At 33.8% G+C, this 20,164-nt stretch overlaps 1 protein-coding gene and 1 non-coding gene across 18 annotated transcripts in view; both read right to left on the bottom strand.

Annotated features, from left to right (window-relative positions):
* Positions 1-20,164, bottom strand: part of LOC106025858 (histone H3.v1-like) — a 311,126-nt gene that overhangs the window by 238,715 nt on the left and 52,247 nt on the right. For 13 of the 17 annotated variants that reach the window (XR_010050197.1, XR_010050198.1, XR_010050194.1 and 10 more), the window contains one exon: positions 8,687-8,846. The exons of 3 other annotated variants lie outside the window; for them this stretch is intronic. Coding sequence is in view for 6 of the 14 variants with exons in the window: in XM_063257486.1 (XP_063113556.1) it covers positions 8,687-8,721 (35 nt within the window). In the remaining 8 variants the exon portion in view is untranslated. Of the gene's footprint in view, positions 1-8,686; positions 8,847-19,644; positions 19,732-20,164 lie in introns of all 17 variants that reach the window. One more of the 17 variants, XM_063257483.1, reaches the window with a different exon arrangement.
* LOC111754663 (small nucleolar RNA SNORA2/SNORA34 family) lies at positions 6,923-7,059 on the bottom strand. Its single transcript, XR_002789345.1, has one exon. It is a non-coding gene; the product is annotated as a small nucleolar RNA SNORA2/SNORA34 family (small nucleolar RNA).

Raw genomic sequence — 20,164 nt, 5'->3', positions numbered from 1 at the left:
AGAGGATCACAATTTCAAACCCCGCCTGGGAAACTTGCTAAGTGTAGCTCAGTACAAATACCTCATATTTGGGTTTAATTTCTACTATCAAAGAGGTAAGTTTCATGGTCAGGCTGAGTTGAAAACATGCTATCAGCAGACTGGATGTGTTTCTATATTAGGGTCCTTTAATTTACGACCTCTTTTTTCAATGAAACAACAATATCTCTGTCAACTTCCTACTTCCTAACAAATTGTTTGCACCTAGTGGCAGTATAATAAATGTTTGTAGTTGAAGAAATCTCAGTAATATTACAAATTCCTAATTGAAATACTTCTAACAGGTATTAAACTGTGGAAGCAGAATATTATGATCCAAAGTACAAACAACTGTACATAAACTGACAACTAAATGTGTTGCTACTGAACTTCAGGACCTTGGAAAGCCACTTCAATTTTCCTGGGCCTCAGTTCCTTTACAGTTATGTCTAATGATCATAGATTAGAACAGTTTTTTACAATTTCTTCTTATTGAATGCCAGAGCTTATTGAATAGCTCTAGCTTTTATTGGATATGCATGAGGAAAAAGTGAAGATACATTTTCCTACTTTAATGTGCCTCTTTTAATTCTTCTTCTGGGAAATAATTGTATCACTTTTGTTTAGTCAGACATCCAGGTTTTACTTTGCTGTTGAGTATCCGCTCAGAGCTTGCCTGCCTTTGGATTCTCGCTGGTCAGCTGCCTCCGTCACCGCATTCTGCTATCCACGCTTATTTTTAGCTGTATCCGTGCTTATTTTTATTCAGGGACTTCTCCCTCACTGTCTGGTTTGTGAATTATGTGTCTGCTTCCTGTTCCTGCCAGAATGTTCACTCCTCACCATTTAGCAATTTTTCATCAGAAGAGATGCACAGTCACCATGCTCATTGGTAATCCTCCCACTATGCCAAATAAAAACATGTATCTGTTGCTATATTTAACTCTGTTTTCTCTCTCTTTAGGGCCCATCAGCTTTAAGAGTAAGCTGACCCAATAAAGAGACTTGATGTAAATTAGTCTCACCTCTTTCTAGTCACAGGTTACAATAAAATGGATATACAAAAAGATGAATAATTACTTATTGTTATTTTATTTTTCTAAAATATACACAAGAAAAAGCCTATTCTGACATTAAAAAATATTTGATCTCAATAAACATGAATAGCACCATGTACATAAAGGAAATGTATGTATTTAAGTATAATTTTTGTGATCAATTGATAGAATTATGGTTTCCACTATTTTCAGCAGAATGCATATGCTAAAAGATGATTTAGTTTTTAACCATAGGTATAAAGCCTATTTAAAAAGAATAATAATTGTCAGCATATAAATAATACCTGATGTCAAAGTATTTTTAAAAGAAAAATATTATCAAGATGCATATCTTGAATAAGGTGCTGTCTTTTTGGAAAATGTGATTTTAAAGGTTATCAATGAAGAGTTAAAATTCAGAACCTGAATCTAACTTGGTTTTTATACCAGAATCCACTTCATTTGAGAAACCCATTAATGTCTGTAGTGATTCTGTAGGACACTCAACTCAATGCACACAGCATAACAAAATAGATGGAAATATTTTATAGCAATTCTGCTTCTGTGTTGGGGTGAAAGGAACTGAAAAACTTTTCAGTAAGACATTTGCCATCTGTTATTTGATCTAAATTTTAATAAAACAATAAATGTCAATGTTGTTAGGTATTCTAAGATCTGATCAGTGATGAAGAGCCAAGACTAACTCTCATTCTTGTTCTGAAACGTGTGTTGAGTGCTAACCTTACAGTGGGTCAGCAGAAGACACAGAGATAACTGATACAGCACAAGATCCTGAAGCCAATGTTTTCAGAAACCCAGCAACTGTACATCCATGTGGGTGCTGTTTCTCAGGATTACTGCTCTGAGCAGATGCATTTTATATAATTCTCATTGCTCAAAAGAAGTGTGGAATATTTCCGTTGGTCAGGAATGCATCTTCCATATGACAAGTTTACCTGTTGTGGATGAGTCATAATTTTTATTGATTTTGGTAAGATGTTGTGGATGCTGCTGTTGCTAGTGTACTGTGTGTGTGTGTGTGTGTGTGTGTGTGTGAAAATGACTAAGAACCAAGATTCTGAGTCAAAAATACCAGAGTTTAACTCCCAACTCTGCCAACTGTTGCTTATATGTCTATGAACATGCTTTTTTAGCCACTTATATATAGATTTCCCTTTATATAAATCTGTTCATAAATCTCAAAGACGTTGTGAGGATTTCTATATGAATATATATGCATACTATTCATGTGTATATATGATTCTAAATATGCATTTGCTGTTATAATTCTAAGACAACATACTTCTCTACATTTTTTAGTGATGAGCTTCTCTGAAGTTATTTTATTCTTAAATTTATAAAGAATACGTTTAGCCATAAATATATTTTTAAAAGTGATATATTTATTATAAGTAATTAATGTCAAAGTTTTGTTATAATACTTTCAGTGTGAATAGTTTTGACTGATAATCCTTCAAAATTTGCTACAGAATTACTCAATAATGGCTTTCATTTTTAAGAGAAAGTATTTACATGATATTTAATCTCCATAAAATCATACCTTTTCTATTGTAAAGTCTTTTTAATGTTGCACACTAACATTTTATAAGTTATGTGATGGTCTTAGTCATGATATTTCATAATTTTCACTGCAATTTATTGTAAGTCAAATCTTTTTTCCATAATATTTACTTTGCTGATATAACAGGTTGGTGTCCACAGAAACAAATGTTGAGGTAAGCATTTATGTGCAGGTAATTTATTAAGGGATTATTCCCAGGGAAACCAGTAAGGGAATGAGATGAACTGCAAAGAAACAGTCAAAGCCAAGCAAGAGTTCAATCTTAGACAAAGCCCTGCAGGTGGTAGCTTCTATCTGAACCCCACGAAGAACCTTAGAATGTAGCCAAGACTCACAGCAGAGAAGTTAAAATTTTTATATCTTTATTTGTGAAATTTGGCAATAAATGGAGATGCTGGAAAATAGAAATTCCCAGGCACTTCTGGATATTTATTCAAAGGAAACAGGTACCAATATCTTGAAGGAAGTAAAACAAAAATAAATGTCACAAATGAAAATGATTAGACCCAAACTCACAATAAAGCCATGGCATGCAAAGCAGTAAAAAATATAATAGAATTAAAGAGTAAAGATTTGAGAGACTCTTGGCACACTATCAATATTGTTCACTTTTTCCTTAGACTTTGACATCTCAAATCCACATTCATTATATATTAAGTCTGCTCTATCCTATAAAACAGCTTATTCAAAATAATGGCTGGTTACAGTTTCTAAGAAAAAAATTTCCAAATCTGGAACAGAAGCTTCAACTGAAGTTATCACTTGAAGTACTAAAGCCTTTTTAAAAGACCCATCACCTCTTCCATTCCACCAAAAACTAGAAAGCAATCAATGGGATGTGACTAGCATCATTGCCTTGTGTCTTTGAAGACTTTCCTGCTGGTCCTCCCAACTGAAATTCCCCCAAAGGAGTATAATGAGCACAATGTTGCTTTTGGTTCAATAGGTTCGTCATTCTGCCTAAAGACTTGGCAGGGAGGGAAAATTTCAGCAGCTTCCACTGGTCATTTCTATTGCTGAATCAGAAAGCCAAAGAATGGATTTTGCCAAACGCATGTGCATCTATTCCACTCATATATTCAGAATAAAAGGGTAACCATGCAAATGGGTCCATGGATATAATGGGCACAAAATGATTAAAATTAGTACATATCTCCATTTATAATTGCATTATTTTGAACTCCACATTGGTATTTTGAATATGCAGAAGTCTGTGCCAGCTTCCAAAAGCTGAGATACTTCTTTTTCTCTACTGTACAATTACCCTAGACTTCAGACCCTTTTTCTTTCTGAGGAGCTTAATTGCACTGCAAAGCACCCATCCTATGCCATAGGGTTTTTGTCATTATTGCAGTGATAAGAGCTAACCACAGAAGTCAAATGGTTGCTTTGAGAATTTCATTACAAGAAACTAGGTAACCTTTCTAATCATATGCTACTGTATACCATGCTATGACTAATGTAAATTTGCTTCCTCTAAGCAAGGATCATAATACTCCATTCAAAATTAGTTCAAAGAAAAAATCTAAACCAATTTCTAAAGGCAATCTAAATGTTTGAAAAGACAAATGTACTAGGAGAAAATATTTCCAGTGGATTTAACTATAAATGATTAGAATTTAGTATAAAACATTTCTATAAACATCAACCACACAAGAGACAAAAAGAAAGGTATATTAAATTCCAGTTGCACACAAGGAAATCATAATTTAGTAACTTGACTAATTCAGCACTTACTTTTTTAGTGGTGGTTCTTTTCATTCTTATTTTTTACCTTAAAATATGAATACTATTTATTGATATTAAGATAGCATTGTTTCTTTTATCTCCTGGGTATATTTTTTCTTGTCATCTTTCTGTATCCTTAAATTGTTTAAATTGCATGTAGCAGATATTTGTAAATATAATGTATAAATCTATTTACACTAGTGAGAATTACTCATTTATATATGTTATGATTACAGACACATGTTTGATGTTTTGTTCCATGTTGATGTATGTTCACTATTTATCCTGATTTTATAGCCTCTTTCTTCATTTTTACATCTTCTATAAGGTTGACTTTTTTCCAACTTCCTATCCCATATTTTTTTTAAAATTTATATATGCTATTTCTATTTTTCCAGTGGTTATCTTCAACATTTCAGTATTGAAATTAAAAGTAAAAATTTTTCTTTCTTTTCCAACGAGGAGAGAAATCTTGTAAAACTTTACCACTAATCAACATCATTGCATCTTTCATGCCATCTCTGTGAAGGGCTTTACGTCTAAATCATTTATTCCAAAATATAGACATCATTATTTAGCATTTAATATGTTGTATTTTCTTTTCCCATGTACTTATGTATGCTTATTTTTATTACTTACATACTTAGCCTGTAGTTATTGTTTCCTTGCTTTCAAATTTTACCTAAGGTAATTTCCTGTCTTTCTGAACTACGTCCTTTGCGAAATCCTTGAATGAACTTAGTGATAAACTCATGTATTCTTTTATACTCATATTTTTCACCTTTGTATTTGAAGAGGGTAAAAATAAATAGTTATTTTCTTCAGTACTTTAATAGTAATTCTCCACTGTTGTTAAAACATGTTCTGTTGAGCGTATTCATTGATAGGGTCTTTTTCTGTGGTTTTTCAAATATCTCTTTATTGCTGGTATTTTTTTAAGAAATTGTAGCACACTTAGCGCACTTTTAAGAAATTGTAGCACACTATTGATTTTAGCTTCATTTTATCTGCTTAAAATTTATGTATGTTTCTTGAGGACAAGATTTTATGCTTTTAATAAATTAAGGGAAATCTTAGGCTTTATCTTTTTAAATCATTCCTTTCCTTCATCTCAATTCTCCTCTTCTAAAAGTCCTATTAGACATTTTCATTTGTACTTTTCATTACAAAGCCTTTTGAGTTTTTGTATTATATTTATGCTTTTTTATTATAAAAAGAAGGAAAAATAGAACTTAATTTCAAACAAGATACTAGGAGAATAAAAATAATTAATACATTGCATATTGTTATCTTCAGAATAGTTAGTAAGGGTACAAGATATAAACATGAGATATTGTCTTATTTCTTATATTTTCTGTTTTATATTTATTCTCACTGTGGTTAACTTTTTATGTATTTTGATTTTTATTGTAAATTTATACTCAGAGGACGTTCTCTGTGGAATTTTCACCTGGCTGAGATAAGATACTTCCATTTTCAGAAGATTTACGTTTTTTTCCCATATAAGACAGCATCTTACTTCATGGTGCTGATTTTATCCTTTCTGGTATATATTATTTAACTTTCACTGTGCGTATTTTGCTTGCTATTTCATGTCTCAGATTGTGGTTCCCTAACCCACACACACTGTTTATATTTGAACTCTGAGCTGATGTGGTTGCCCATTCTTAGTGGCAACTTTGGCGTTTGTTTACCCTCTGAACTTAATAGCCAAAACAAATAGACTTCTTTATTTTTTACCTTTGTTCACAAGAAGTTTTCCTGTGATGGTAGCAGCTCTTTCTGCTTATTTTTTCCATATACTTTTTCTCTAATATTTCAGGCTTTTTCGCTTCATTTTTTTTTAACGGCTTTATTTCCAATCTGTTTCTCCTTGCTTAAGTGCAAAGCCTGGTCTCCTGAGAATTCTTCCTGTTTTAATGGAAATATTCTCCAGGGTGGTTATGAATTCTGGTTCTATTTCCCAATCAGTTTTTTTTTTTTAACTTTTTAAAATTTTTATTTTAAAGGGGGTAAATTTAAGCAGAACAAAATAGGACATAAGAAAGCAATGCAAGAGATATAAATTTCAAAGCTGGATGACCTGAGATCTTCACTGTCTATCATATTGTCTCTTGTTTTCTTCCAAATAGTTGTCCACGTCTTCGCATGCAGAGAATTTTCATACAAAACAATATAGTGATCCGAACAGAATGAGAAAGGGGTTTTAGGGTCTTCAAAACCAGACAATAGGGAAGTAGTCACTAATGGCTGTTGTAGAGTCTCTGGTTCTCTTCAAAATAGCTGTCCATACTTTGATGTATATTGAAGTTCAACAAAACAAGACAGGCAGGTGGGGAGGGGTTGCTTGGTTTCCCTGTGCTCCAGGTCCCAGCTTGGTGGCAGGTTCCAGTAAATCCTAGGGGCTCCCATCCTGGGCTGCCACAGCCCACCAGGCTCACAGCCACTTAAGGGGTGGTGGTAGTGGTGGTGTTTGATTTCCTGGAGCTCCTCCCATCCTGAGCTGCCATAACCTGCCAGCTCACAGCTGCTCACCAGAGGGGAAGTGGTTACTTTAAGCTGCTTCTTTCTAATGAATTGATCATTTCACTGCCCAAGTTCTGAAATGGCCAACAGGCCATAGAAAGACGTCTCTTTAGGCTCCTGCTTGAAACCAACCGCGTCAGGAAGCTGCCAGCCTTGATACAGGGCCAGCCAATCAGTTTTCTAACTCACTGTTTTTTTACCTCAAAGAGATCCATATGATATAATGGAGCTAAAAATCACTGATCATATTTTACCTTCATAGAATGTACATTGTGTTACAACTTTTCAAGGTCATATAAATAGCAAGCCTGGAATTTTAAATCGAATTTCATTTTTGTTTCAGAAGTTCTTTAGAGTATGATTTTTTAATTTCTAAAAACTTGTGAGTGATGTTTTGTATTTTTGTAAATATTGTCCTGAATATTTCTCCAATGGAGAATTTATTGAGATTTCTTTTGTTCTCTACAAAATTGTGAATGTAACAAATTTTTTTAAAATGGGAAACATGAAGGAATATATATTCTACTCTTAAAACTTAACACTTTTAGAGTGTCTGTGTCTCTAAATTGTGACAAATCACTGGTCAAAAATTGGAGATGGTGATGACATGTACTCCCTCCCACACACAAATTCCATTGTTTTACTTCCTTATATATTTTTTTCTCCAGCAGTTTCTGCTCTGCTGATGTAAACAATAGTATTTCCCATTTAGAGTTTGGCACTATATATCTATCTTGGGTATGTATGGCTATTTCATTTTCCTCTATACACTAGTTTTGTTTTGGAATTGTATTTTAGAGGATATTAAGTCACATCCTTTTATTTAGTTGTTGCTTGCTGAATACACTTTGTCCATATTTTACTGATTGTGTGATTATTTAGATATTCTGAAGTGGCCAAATTTTAATCTTTGTGTGTTCATAGTGAGTTTAATTTGTATTTGTACATGAGAAATATTTAGTTCTGAACAGCACTGTATTTCATGCACTGAGTATTTTAAGCTTTCTGTTTCTTTTGTTTTCCTATATAATTACTTTGTTTGCTTAATTTCAGAAATGACATAAAAACCATTCTATTTTTATGTTTCTATTTATTGGCTAAAATTAACATTTAAAAAATATATTGTAACATATGTCTCTATAATGTCCTGCATCAGTATTGAAGTATTATCCGTTGGCTTCCTCCTCTCCTTTGTTCACCAACTTTCTTTTACTGATTATTTACAATTAAATATAATCTGAAGTTTTAGGTCTAATACGCTATTACTGCATGACATGTATTTTCTCTTTAAAGAATTAATCTCCTAATACTTACCTGGATTATTGCAGCTGATTAAATAAAATGATATCCAACTAATTTCAATGCCTACTGACTCTCTTCATACCATAACTTCCTCATTGTGTGGTAACTGTTTTAATTAATGTCTGATTTGACTGATGATTGCTTTTCTTCAGTCAGTGAATTTTCTCATAGTTTGCATGTGAGAAGAGAACTTTCTGGTGCCCAAGCATATAACCAATATTTGACTGAGTGTAGAGATCTTCAGTGATAACATTTTCCCTCAAAAAAGAAAAATATCTATTCCATTTTTTCCAGATATTTTGTCATAGAGGAACAATTCCGATATCAAAATCTAAATAATCTTGATTATCAGAAAAAATATTAGAAGGTCCCATTGTCCTGGGATGAAGAGTGAGAATAGTAGAACCTTTCATAATCACACAAAGTCTTTGTCAGGCCTGCTCTTCTCCTACATTACCTTCTGCAGAAATGAGTCTTTAAAGACTTGGCTTACCCTTTATCTGGCTGCCCACAGCATGCAGAAGACATGACTCCACCGGAACACTGGATCAAGACCCATTCTTTGCTTTGCCTGCTTTCTTCTTGATTGGAACTATGTGTGCCAGAGGAAAATCTTGCCTCCCTCTAATTCTACCACTGGAGCATAAAGCCATCTGTTCAAAAAGAGAAAAGCAAGCTAGAAAAATGCTCCTTATGTGCTACAACTTGGTTATGTTTCATTCAATCACCTGATTTACTGAATGGAAAATATTTTGTTCCTAATTAACAGACTTCAATATTCAGGTTTACTTCTGAATACAACTTTTGCTCTTTTCAAGAATAGTTATGTGGAAACTACAGTACAAAACAAAAATTCCTTAGCATAATAAATCCATTGAATACCAACTAAATGGCCCCATTTGACTTTTAATAAACCCTACTGTGGTTTTGTATGCCTTCTGCTTTTGTGAAGAACACTAAATAAAATTCTTTGTGATACTCATACATTTATCCACTGCACTATACTGGTGAAGATAGTGTCCATCATGTACTGCTAGATTGTTATCTGTATGTGTAGGCTTTACTTAGGTTTCAAATCTATTTTTTCCCTAAGTATGGAAGCTAAATACTGTTCTCGTGTTTAATCCTTAAATTGGGCCACTCTTATAAATTAGCGTCAGTAAAAAAAAGCTGGGGCTGGGGGTTTAGTTCAGCAGCATAAATGCCTGCCTTGCAAGTGCGCAGTTGGCAGTTCAATCCCTGGTACTAATAAAAATAAATAAATAAATAAATAAATAAATAAAGTAGCATCAGTAACTGAGTTCCACTCTAGTGTGGTCACTTCCTTCCCAAAAGGTCTGCATTCTGTTTTGTCCTCTGTGATCCACATAGACTTGGAGGCACCAAGTCCCTAAACTCCAGATTCTGTGATTGAATGATGTCTATAAAAAGCTAGATAGCTTTCTTTGGAGTTAGTGCTTTTCACTGAATACTTTTCAGAGGTCTACATACACATACCACTTGCATGTTGACTGCCACCATTGGTATCAGGGCCAGTTCATTTCCAATTGGCCACTACAGAGACTTTTCTAGACACCATGTCACACTTCAGTGGACCTTTGTATCCCAAAGAACCTACATGCTGAAGCCCAACCTGTCTTATCAGCTGTCAAACCTTGTATTGTAATATACTTTTCACCAGAACCAAGGCAATTCTCAATTACATGTAATTGCCTATGGATGACTAAACGCAGTTACAATAAATATTTGCAAAATTATTCCTGAGTATGACAGTGTATGAATGGGAGAATTTTACCGTTTATTCATAGTTATGTGATACTAATATCCAATTAAAATTAAGATAGTGACTGCTTTGCACCACACAATTTTACAGCCTTTCACATTTCAGTAACAGACTTACAATTAGACACGTTTTTTTAAATTTTCTTCTAATCACGTTCACAAGCAAAACTATGAGTAGTTATTCTTCTACCACTAAGTTACACAAAATGTAAGAAGTATAGAATTATCTCAATTTGTTTTCTATGCATGAAAGTAAACCTTAACAATCTCCATACAAGTCCTTTGCTAGTAAATAGCAATTTATTATTAAAATTGATATTTTTATTGTCAAGAATTATCTATAGAATCCAGAAAATTTTTCAGAAACTCTAAGTATATTTTTTATTTTAAAAAACATGATTTGAACTTTTCTAACTTGAATCTAATAATAAAGGGTCAAAACAATCTGGCTTTCATAGCAGTTTGTTTCTGAGTTATTTTCATCTTGAATTTTCATGTAATTTGTTTAATTGTGTGTGACAACTTTGCATACAGTTATTTCTGTTTATCACTGAGGATTTATCAAGTGCCTAAAGGTCTTTTTCTAAGCACTGTACATGTGCCATTTCCGCTGCCCTCAGACACCAAAGCAAAGTCATGGTAACCGTTTTGTAGATGAGAAAACTGAGTCTTAGGTAGTTCTCTGATGCATCTCACTGTATATATACTTCTAGCCTAAGTATTCTGTATGAGTAGGGGGGAATATTCTATTATTAGTATGGAAATATTACCCTAGAGAATAGTGCTACTGTAAAAAAAGTTTTATTTTACTTTAAAAATTGTTATGCACTTCTATTTTTATAGCATGCATTATCAATAAATAATAATTCATAGGGAGGCCCAAGTTCAGAGTCTAAAAGATGAGCAATAGGATCAATACCTGCCACTACCATGTTTCAAAAAAAGCATACGACAGGCAAGATTGTGCTCAGCCATCTCTTAAGTGATATTTTTTTACAGTGTTTTCCATAGACTTGAGAGTTTTTAATTTTGAAGGTAGCTTGTCTCATTAACAGTAGCAATGCTTTATGTACATTTGTGCAGGGTTTTTTTTAAATGACACAAACCATTCGCTAGTGAGGGAAGTTAAAATTAATGTTCACAGTGCTTTCTCCTTTAGGAAGGACATTCTTCAAGCAATGCATTATTCAGGTGGGGGTATAAAGCTGGGACATTTGAGTGAAATATACTTGCAGAGTTATTAAATTTAAAATACAAAATGTAAAAACATATGAATACTACCTAGATGTAGTCTTCTAAAGAAAAATTTTAAATCATCCTAGCTTTAAATTCTATACCCATACATTTTCAACATTAATGAAGATTTGTTTTACTTTTGAATAAGTGGACAAAATCCATTTCTCAAAGATGTACGATTAAAGGTGGCAACAGAAACATGCTTTAAAAATTTATTTTATTGTATTATGTTGTTTTCTTTTTACATTTTTGAATTTGCCTAGAGCATGTTTTTTTTGAACACTTTTTTCAGTCAATGTCTGCCCCCTGTAGTAAGTTGAGGAGGCAGCAGTCATATAAGGCCCCGGATGTGCCTGTGAAGAAACCCTGTAAAAGCCATTCCTGTGGCTCTCTCGGGACATGTGGCAGGAGAACAGAAAGGCAAGAGTAGAGAAAATAACACATGGGAGGCTCCATGCGTCTGTAGGATCCACAGCATCGCAGGGGCTGGCTGGGTCATGTGTTTGAGCATCTCTGAGAACAACTGGAAAATTTCAGGCTCAGGGAACAATCACATTTAGGCAGGAGCTCTGAGAGACAACACTGTTGCTTAGATTTCTTCAGCAAGAAGAGAAGTGACCCCATTTGTCTCACTGAAGACCAGACTTAAATGATAAATTAAATTGTGCTTTGAAGAAAAATACAAGTCAAAAAGGTAACTTCTCTATATTTAATATTTTACTTTATTAACAAATAGCTTTTAAAATAATAGCTTTTAAAATACCCAGAAAAAAGTATGTACTTAGTTAAGTACAAAGTTATGCAAATATCAAACAATGTTTATCTAAGATCTCATGCCAAAGCAGTGTCTTTATCAAGACTTTTTGTTAACACACTGAATATGTTTGTAAACAGCTGTTGAGAATAAGAGGTTAAAGAAAGTGAAGAATAAAAGTATCAATACTGACTCTGAATGAATCTATTTCGTCTCTATTCATTTTTATAATTTGTTTCTTTCTCCAAAACAACATTCTATTAATGATAGTGAAACCTCGCTGACTTTCGTTCAGAACTGGGAATTAAAATAGCTGACTTTAACTAAATGTGAGGGAAAGACGCAGGCCAGCTCCTAGTCATGTGAAATAATGCAAGACAATATGTCACCCAGCAGTGTAGTGTCCTTGACCTGCTCCAGGGCTCACTCATCTGCTTCGTGGCCTTGGGTTATTGCCTCAACCTTTGTGCACAATTTCCACAGCCACAAAATAGGGTTAATTATGTTACTGAGAAAACTTGGGGATATTTTAAAACGGGGTACAGAAGTAATGCATAAACACAGAGCTCTTTCAAGAACTACCCTTATCCACAGCTGTCCTACAGAAATAAGTGTTCTTCAGACCGAAGGTACAAAAATGTGTGAGCAGAGGGAGTGACACAAAAAAACTTTTGAAATAATGGATAAGTTCATTGTCTTGATTTTGGTGACAGTATCATGGATGTACTTGTGTCCAGACTTTCAAATGTATAAGTTTTAATGTATTAATTATATTTCAATCAAGTCCTACAGGGAAGCAGAGAGACAGAAACAGAAAGAGATCCAGAAAGCTATAAGGAGGTGTGGTCTAGGCTCACTTACAAGGCATTTGCTACTCAAAAGGATCTTTTTTTAAGACTGACCCTTGAGGAATGGGGAGAGATAACTCTGTAGGAACTTGCTATGCTTACAGAAAACAGCTGGATTTCCTTCTCTAATCCACACCCATATTATATTTGTGGAGTTTGAAACGTTTGAAACATTTGATTCTAAAGAGAAAATCATAGATGAAGGAAAGAAATATAATCTGACAATACTATACCCAATCTCTTTATTATATATATTTAAAGCAACAATCTTTCCAAACATGAAAAATATCCAGGATTCAAGAATCCAAAGACCTTTCTTATTAAATAAAGTATTTGACAATGAAATCCAGCCAATCAAATAATGGATCAAAACAAAGAAACAGAAAGAAGATGCTGTGATTGCTGAATTTATTCTCAGATTACAGAAAAAAGAAATATAAAAATACAATTTAAGATAAACTAGGACCTAGAAGGGAAGAGCTAGTATAATTACACTTTCAAGGCATAGAATCTGTCAATCTGACTCCCAAATTAAAGTATTAAAGTATACAGCTAAATAACACCAAAACTCAAACTACAAAGTCAGAAAAAGACAAAAACATAGACAATTATTTAAGAACCATAAATTAAAATGAAGTGGTATACGTAGTAGAAAAAGACTTTAGACACTTTATGTTCAAAAGAGCTGATATGTAAGCCTGCACCACTATGACAGAGTTAATTAAAATTTTTGTTATCAACCACAAAATGTACAAAGTTTCCTCTTATTTATTTTAATCTTTTTTTCCTTTCAGACAGATTTGGGGGCTCCCTCTGGTGGATGAACATAATATAATATTCATTTTTGCCTTGTAAAAATTTTTAAATAAAGTAAAAGGCTACAATCTACATTGAAATATCTTTCTATGAAGTATGAAATTTCGTGGAATTTTTAAACACATGCTGCTGCTCATCGTGGTTAGTGATGATGGTGAGGATAACGAGGGGGATGACTAAAATGATGGTAAATGGATTCTATTAAAATCTTTGCCATACTCAATGTCACCATCACAGATGATGTGATTGAAAGGATCTGGCAAAAACAAGCAGAATGAGCACCATGCAGATGCTGCCAAGGTTTAACACTTGTGTCTTCCAGAGCAGTTGCCCAATCTGCCGCTGAGGCCTCTTGAGCTACAACTGGGGCATGAAGGAGCTCTGTGCAAGAATGCAGAGTGCAGAGTCCTAGGACCGAGTGCTGGGCCACAAGCCCATGGAAGGCACCCCAGCTCCGAATCCAAAATCGTTCTGGCTTCCTAGAGCTCTGGGCGGGTCATGGGAAAGGCAGCTCAAATATCTCCGAAATGCCTTTAGGGTCACTCTCCTGTGGACTTGATGAATGCCACCTGGTTTTCTTCTGACTGTGCTGATCTCTTTTTCAAAGGGTCATTTGAATGTATCCTTACGCTCCCATTTTTAGTCTTTTATTCTTTAGATGGCAAGGCTACAAATTCTTCAAATTTTTACATTCTGTCTCCCTTTTAATTATAAATTTTATTTTCAATCATTGCTTCACTTTATCACATGCAATTCAAAAAAGCCAGAAGCTCCTTTACAAATTTCTTCCATAGACATCCTACCTCATTGCTTTTAAATTCTACCTTCCATAAAACCTTCAGGGATGGACACTATTTGGCTAAGTTTGTAGTTATTTTGTAACAAAGATAATTTTTATGCTAGTTTACAATACTTGTTCCTCAGTTCTACTTAAGAAACCAGAAAGGCCTTTACTGTTCATTTTTCACCATTTAAATAATTGCTAAGATTAGAATTTCCCTACAACTGTTCTCTTTTTCTCAACACTCACTAAATTTTTCTCATAGCACTCTTCAAATTCTTCCAGGCTTGGCTCATTACTCACTTCCAAAGATATTTCCAGCTTTATGTTCAAGTATTTGTTCCAGCAACAGCTCACTTCTCTAGTATCAATTTTATGTATTAGTTCTTTTGTCCTGCTATAACAAAATGCCTGAGATTAGGAACTTTATAAAGAACAGAAGTTTATTTTTATAGTTCTGGAAGCCTGGAAATCTACTATTAAGGCTCTGACATCTAGTAAAGGGCCTGCTTGCTGTATTATCCCATTCTGGAAGGGAAAGACAATGCATTTGTATCTAAGAAAGAAGGAAGAACTCATTCTTTTTAGGAAACCCACTCTCATGATGATTAACCCATTTCCATAAGATCATGGGGTACATCTCTCTGCTGGTCTAATCACTTTTAAAATCTTTCATCTCTTAACACTGTAAACAGGCAAATAAGTTTGCATGAGCTTCGAGGGGCTCATCCAAATCACATAAGATGCCAAACAGCAGTAACACACATGTTCCATTTCAGGACATTAGCTGAAAGTTTTTCCTTTTTCTGTTTCTCTTAAGAGAATGGAGAAGCCAGATCAGAAATCAAATGGGTGACAATGATGCTATTATAAAGATAACTTGGAACTCATCATGTTTTTGTCTTTACAAAACTATACAATGTCACAAACCAGAAAACACTAGAAACTTGCAACATATCTCACAATGACTCTCAGAATTCTCAGTGTGTTCCAAGAGCAGGTTTTAAAAGTGTTGCTCTATAGCTTTCATGGAATTTTTATAGAACTTTAGTGTATTCTTCATTCAAGCCTCACATTATTATTTTTTTTTAACCAGGGATTGAATTCACAACCTTGAGCTTGCCAGGCAGGCACTTACACCACTGAGCTAAAACCCAGTTGTCTTTACACTTATTCTTTCAAGTCGGAGATAAACATTATTTCCTTTACAGTAATTATTACTTTCACTTTTATATGAGACCACAAATCAAGCAATCTGTCCATTTCCATGGAAAAGTATGAGTAGCTTTTCTGTGTAATAGGCAAAGCATTTGTTGCATGCATGAGGAGAAAAATAATGGGACAAAGGAAAAAAGAGAGAGATAGCCATCAGGGTTTAGTTTGCAAAAATAACATTTAGAGAATTTGTCCTGTCCCAACTACTTTACAATTAGGAAATGATGCTGTTAAATGAGTATTTTCCAAGATATGTTCTACTAATTTAGTTTTCTTTTGTGATGTTTTATAGAAAATAATTCATAAAGATAATGAACTCAAATAAGTCCTGGGAAATACTGCATATTATGTCTGTCTTCTAAAATCACAATGATCTTTTACATATTAATTGTCCAGAAAAAGTTCTTCAGGAAACAATCATGTTTTAATTTATTTTTACTTGTGTTACTAACATTTATTTACCAGTGAGATTTTTCTTGTCAGTCCAGTTAACAAGAGTTGGAGCTAACTTTTGAGGACCATGTTTTTAGACCAGCTGCATAAAATGTTATCTTCCTCACAGTTCAAATAATCAAGTGTTCTATAGATTGTTTCCTTCACATTTGTTTACATGAAAGAGAAAAAATTAGAAATCTCTTGTGAAGTTATTCTAGAAACTGAGATATGTATATCCAAGATATAACCAAAAAGAATAAAACTGAGAAAATGTTTTCAGCTTTGAATTAGTAAATACTGCCAATAATATGTTACTAAATTTTTGGCAGCAAACCCTACCAAATGCAGTAAATTTGAATCAGAGAAAAGAAAAACACCAAAAGTTCACGTACAACTTCCTTTCCTGAAAATGTGAAGCTTTCAGGGAAGTAAAACACATTTTGCCATTTCTCACTAACAGTGAGTAATTGGGGAAGAAGGCTAGAAATACAGAGTTTGGAAAAGACGGGCTTCTGCCATGAGCTGTCCCTGCCCCACGCTACGCAAACACAGACAGATGAGCAGCCATTCCTCAGTACGCTGTCACTGTTTGATCCATATTTCACACTTGTCAAGTGTAACATATTTTTCCAATATGGCAGTGGCGAAGTGTTCCTCACAATCCCAATACTTCAGGAGCAAGAGTGAGCAATTCTTGTAAATGAAAACCTGATTGTGTAAGATATAGAAAGGAGAAAGTAGGTCACTAAACTAAGAATCTTTGGACTCTGAAGTTGTGTTCCAACCTAAATTAGGTATCTAGCTAAATTAGGTTGCTAATACAAAATCAAAGGGATTCCTTCTAATGATCAATGAAGAACATGAAAACACCCCTTGCTTGCCCCACTATGGCAGTTTATTCACAGGGTTGACACAAAATATTATATTTGAATGTGACACATTTTCCTCCAATAAAGCCTTTCATCACACTGCTCTTTTGTTCTTTTTCTACCTGCCTCAGGTGATGCCTAATTGAATTTATATGTAAATTTGAAGAATGGAAGAATGGGTTAAAATGGCAGCCACAGAAACAGAAGGGGAAGCATAAAATAACTACCCTCACTATTTTGAGAGTGAAATCTGTTTTGCACAATCTTTGGTCTAAAATGAATACAAGGGAGAAAAAAAGTTTTAAAAAGAATGACAAAAAGCAAAACATGGAAAACATAGACTTAACATGTTATCTCCAAAAATATTTACTTTCCAAAAAGAACAAAAACTTAGAGAAACTCTAATGTTATGGGAATTATAAATTTATACAGTAATGTAGTTATTATTTATAGGAAGTTGTCTTTCTTTTCAAGTTCCCAGAGAAGTTATCTTTACTTTATAAAAAGTATCCTGTCATACACTTGCAAATTTGAAAGTCTCTTTGAAAGCAACTCTGCCTTAAAAATGATACATGAACCAGTTGTCTCAAAACCAGTCATAAAATAAAGCACTGACAAAGCCATTACTGTATACAGCATGATACCCGAGTGTTCATCCAGGCTTTAAGGAAGAATTTGTTTCTATGAGCTTGGAGGGAGAAGGAAAGATTCAGGGCATTTTATATAAATTAGTATAACAATGAAATTTTTTAGGCCATTTGGTTAGGTTTATTTCATTGTTATACTAATTTATATAAAATGACCTAACCAAATGGCCTAAAAATAGTGAAACCATAAACCCATCTGACTGTAATATAACAGCCAAGATCAATAATGACATGAAAACATTTGTAATTTATTGTGCTACTGAGATTCTATTATACGACCAATTGACACTTATTCTTAGAATTTAACAATACCTTAATGCAAGAGTGTTTGATAATACAATTTCTCCCGCAAAGAAATCAAGGAAAAAATACTCTGTCATGATTACTGGTATCCAGAACCTACCAAACATACATTATACAATAATCCTAACTTCTTAACAAAGATTTGTAGCTTGATTTTTTAAAAAATAAGCTTGACTTGTCAGAATTTCTTTCAACATTATTAGTAATATTGTTCTAGAAATGCAAACATTATTGAAAAATTATTTCTAAGAACTGTAGTTAATTGAAAGGAGACAATACATAAGTAAGGGGTTGTAATTTGTAAATATTATTTTCAGATAAAGAAAAAAAATATTGGCTAAAAATAATTTAAAATAAACCTCAGCAAATACGGCCAGTTAAGAAGTTGATATTTTTAATCTAATTTCATATATGAATGAACTAATTAAAATAAAATAAATGTATTATGTTTACTATAACAGCTGTTATACAATAGCTTTACAAGATACCAAAATATTGTTACTGAGAAATGTGAAGTGGATTTTTTGTTTATAGCTGTCTAGACTGTTTTCTTTGTTGTTTGTTTCTTTTTTTGAGAGGGGTGCTCCTGGGGATCAAACTCATGACCTGGAGCTTGCCAGACACTGCCGGCTTCTGTGCCCCTGAGCTAAATCCCCGACCCTGTCTAAGGTGCTTTTAAAAAATTTATTAATTTTATTATCAAAACTCCAGACCTATTTTTGCTAACATTTCAAAAACAAAACACATTAGAATATTAACAAAATTTACCATTTTGATAGTTGATACAATTTAAATATTTCATAGAATATTTTTACAATTAGAAGAGCCTTTTAACTTAAACCCTCATTTGCAGATAAGGTTACAGCTTCATAAGCTGTAATCTAAGGTCTCTAGTCCATTACAAAGCCAATTAAAATTCAGAAATGTTATTCATTATTTTAAGACTTCATGTTACTTTTTAGTTTTTCTCAGTTTCTCTTATTTATTCCACTCTTTCTTATACTAAAAAGTTATACTCAGCACTTACAATTTTTGTTTAATCCGAGATATTGTAGAGCATTAATAAAACTCTTACAACTTTAATACTCTGAGCTTGGAATCAGGATCCATCAGTGAACATTCTGGGATTCAGTCTAACTTAGTATTGAAAGCTCTTGCATGTCGCTTTCTTACTTGAATACAGGCTGTTGTGCTACAACCTCATGATCATATTTTCTGCTGAACCAACAAATTTAACAGTAGGAAAAATAGTCTCCTTTCCAGCTTTCCTTCTGGCTTCTATTTTTCATCTTCTCCATTAACAAACAAAAACCACTAAAGAAGATATTTCCTCTGTCCTTCATGAGCATATATATTGTTTTGGTTCATTCATGAAACTATCCAGAATAAAAGATACTGCTTTATTAATAAAATAATTATATCCGTATTTCCAGACCATAAATTTCATTAAGAAACAAACAAGTCTTTCAAAAATTTAATTATAAATCCGAGCTTAGCCGAACATAGCCTCCATAGTCAACATTAATTATTCATATAATAATGGATTATGTTGCAACATGCAAACAATTAGTGAGGGGCTTATAATACAAACTACACAAATGCAAGCTGTGTAGTTTAGACAGAGAAAAGAACACTAATTTTGCCGGCCTCCTCAAGATGCAGAGGTGCAAGAGAGGCAACAGGTAGAGCTGAAGTAATGATAGATTAGTTTCAGGGTGTTAAGCTGCCCTCAGCTGCAGTGCTTAGGACATCTCCCAGCCCTCACCTGCTCTCTTGGGTGACTTAGCAGTGTCTCTCTCTTTCCTCTTGCCTCCAATGCCCCTTCTATCCTGCTATGCTTCCTGTGTGAATGCTAAGAAGAAAAAAAAAGAGCCAATCAGAAGGCACTCCCACAGGTTCCTATCATTGTATATGCCACATAAACACCCTCATGCACTCTGATTTGCTGTTAGAATAGATCAAATGATTGCATTCTCATCTAAGGCCAATTCCTCCACTGTGGGCTAGAATGCCTTCTTCCTAGCTTATCCAAGAAAAACAGTGCCTTAAATGTCTCTTCTTAGTCCTGATCCTCCAGTCAGCACACAAGTATGTTGCTGTTTTTCCATATTTAATTTTTTAAGACCACATACATTCAGCTCTCTTGAGGATCTCTCCTTCCATATTTTGCCTGTGTACCTCCTTGTTCCTTGGCCTTTCTCCCTCTGCAGAACCATGCTTAGAATAAAGTCTCTTACAAGTTCTGCAGAGCATAATGCGCCACAGATTCTTAGTATTTACGTCAT

The sequence above is a fragment of the Cavia porcellus genome, unplaced genomic scaffold, assembly GCF_034190915.1.
Source record: "Cavia porcellus strain 051 isolate PalLab524CR breed Dunkin Hartley unplaced genomic scaffold, mCavPor4.1 scaffold_10, whole genome shotgun sequence".
NCBI classification, from domain to species: Eukaryota; Metazoa; Chordata; class Mammalia; order Rodentia; family Caviidae; genus Cavia; species Cavia porcellus.
This window is presented reverse-complemented; position numbering and strand designations above follow the sequence as displayed.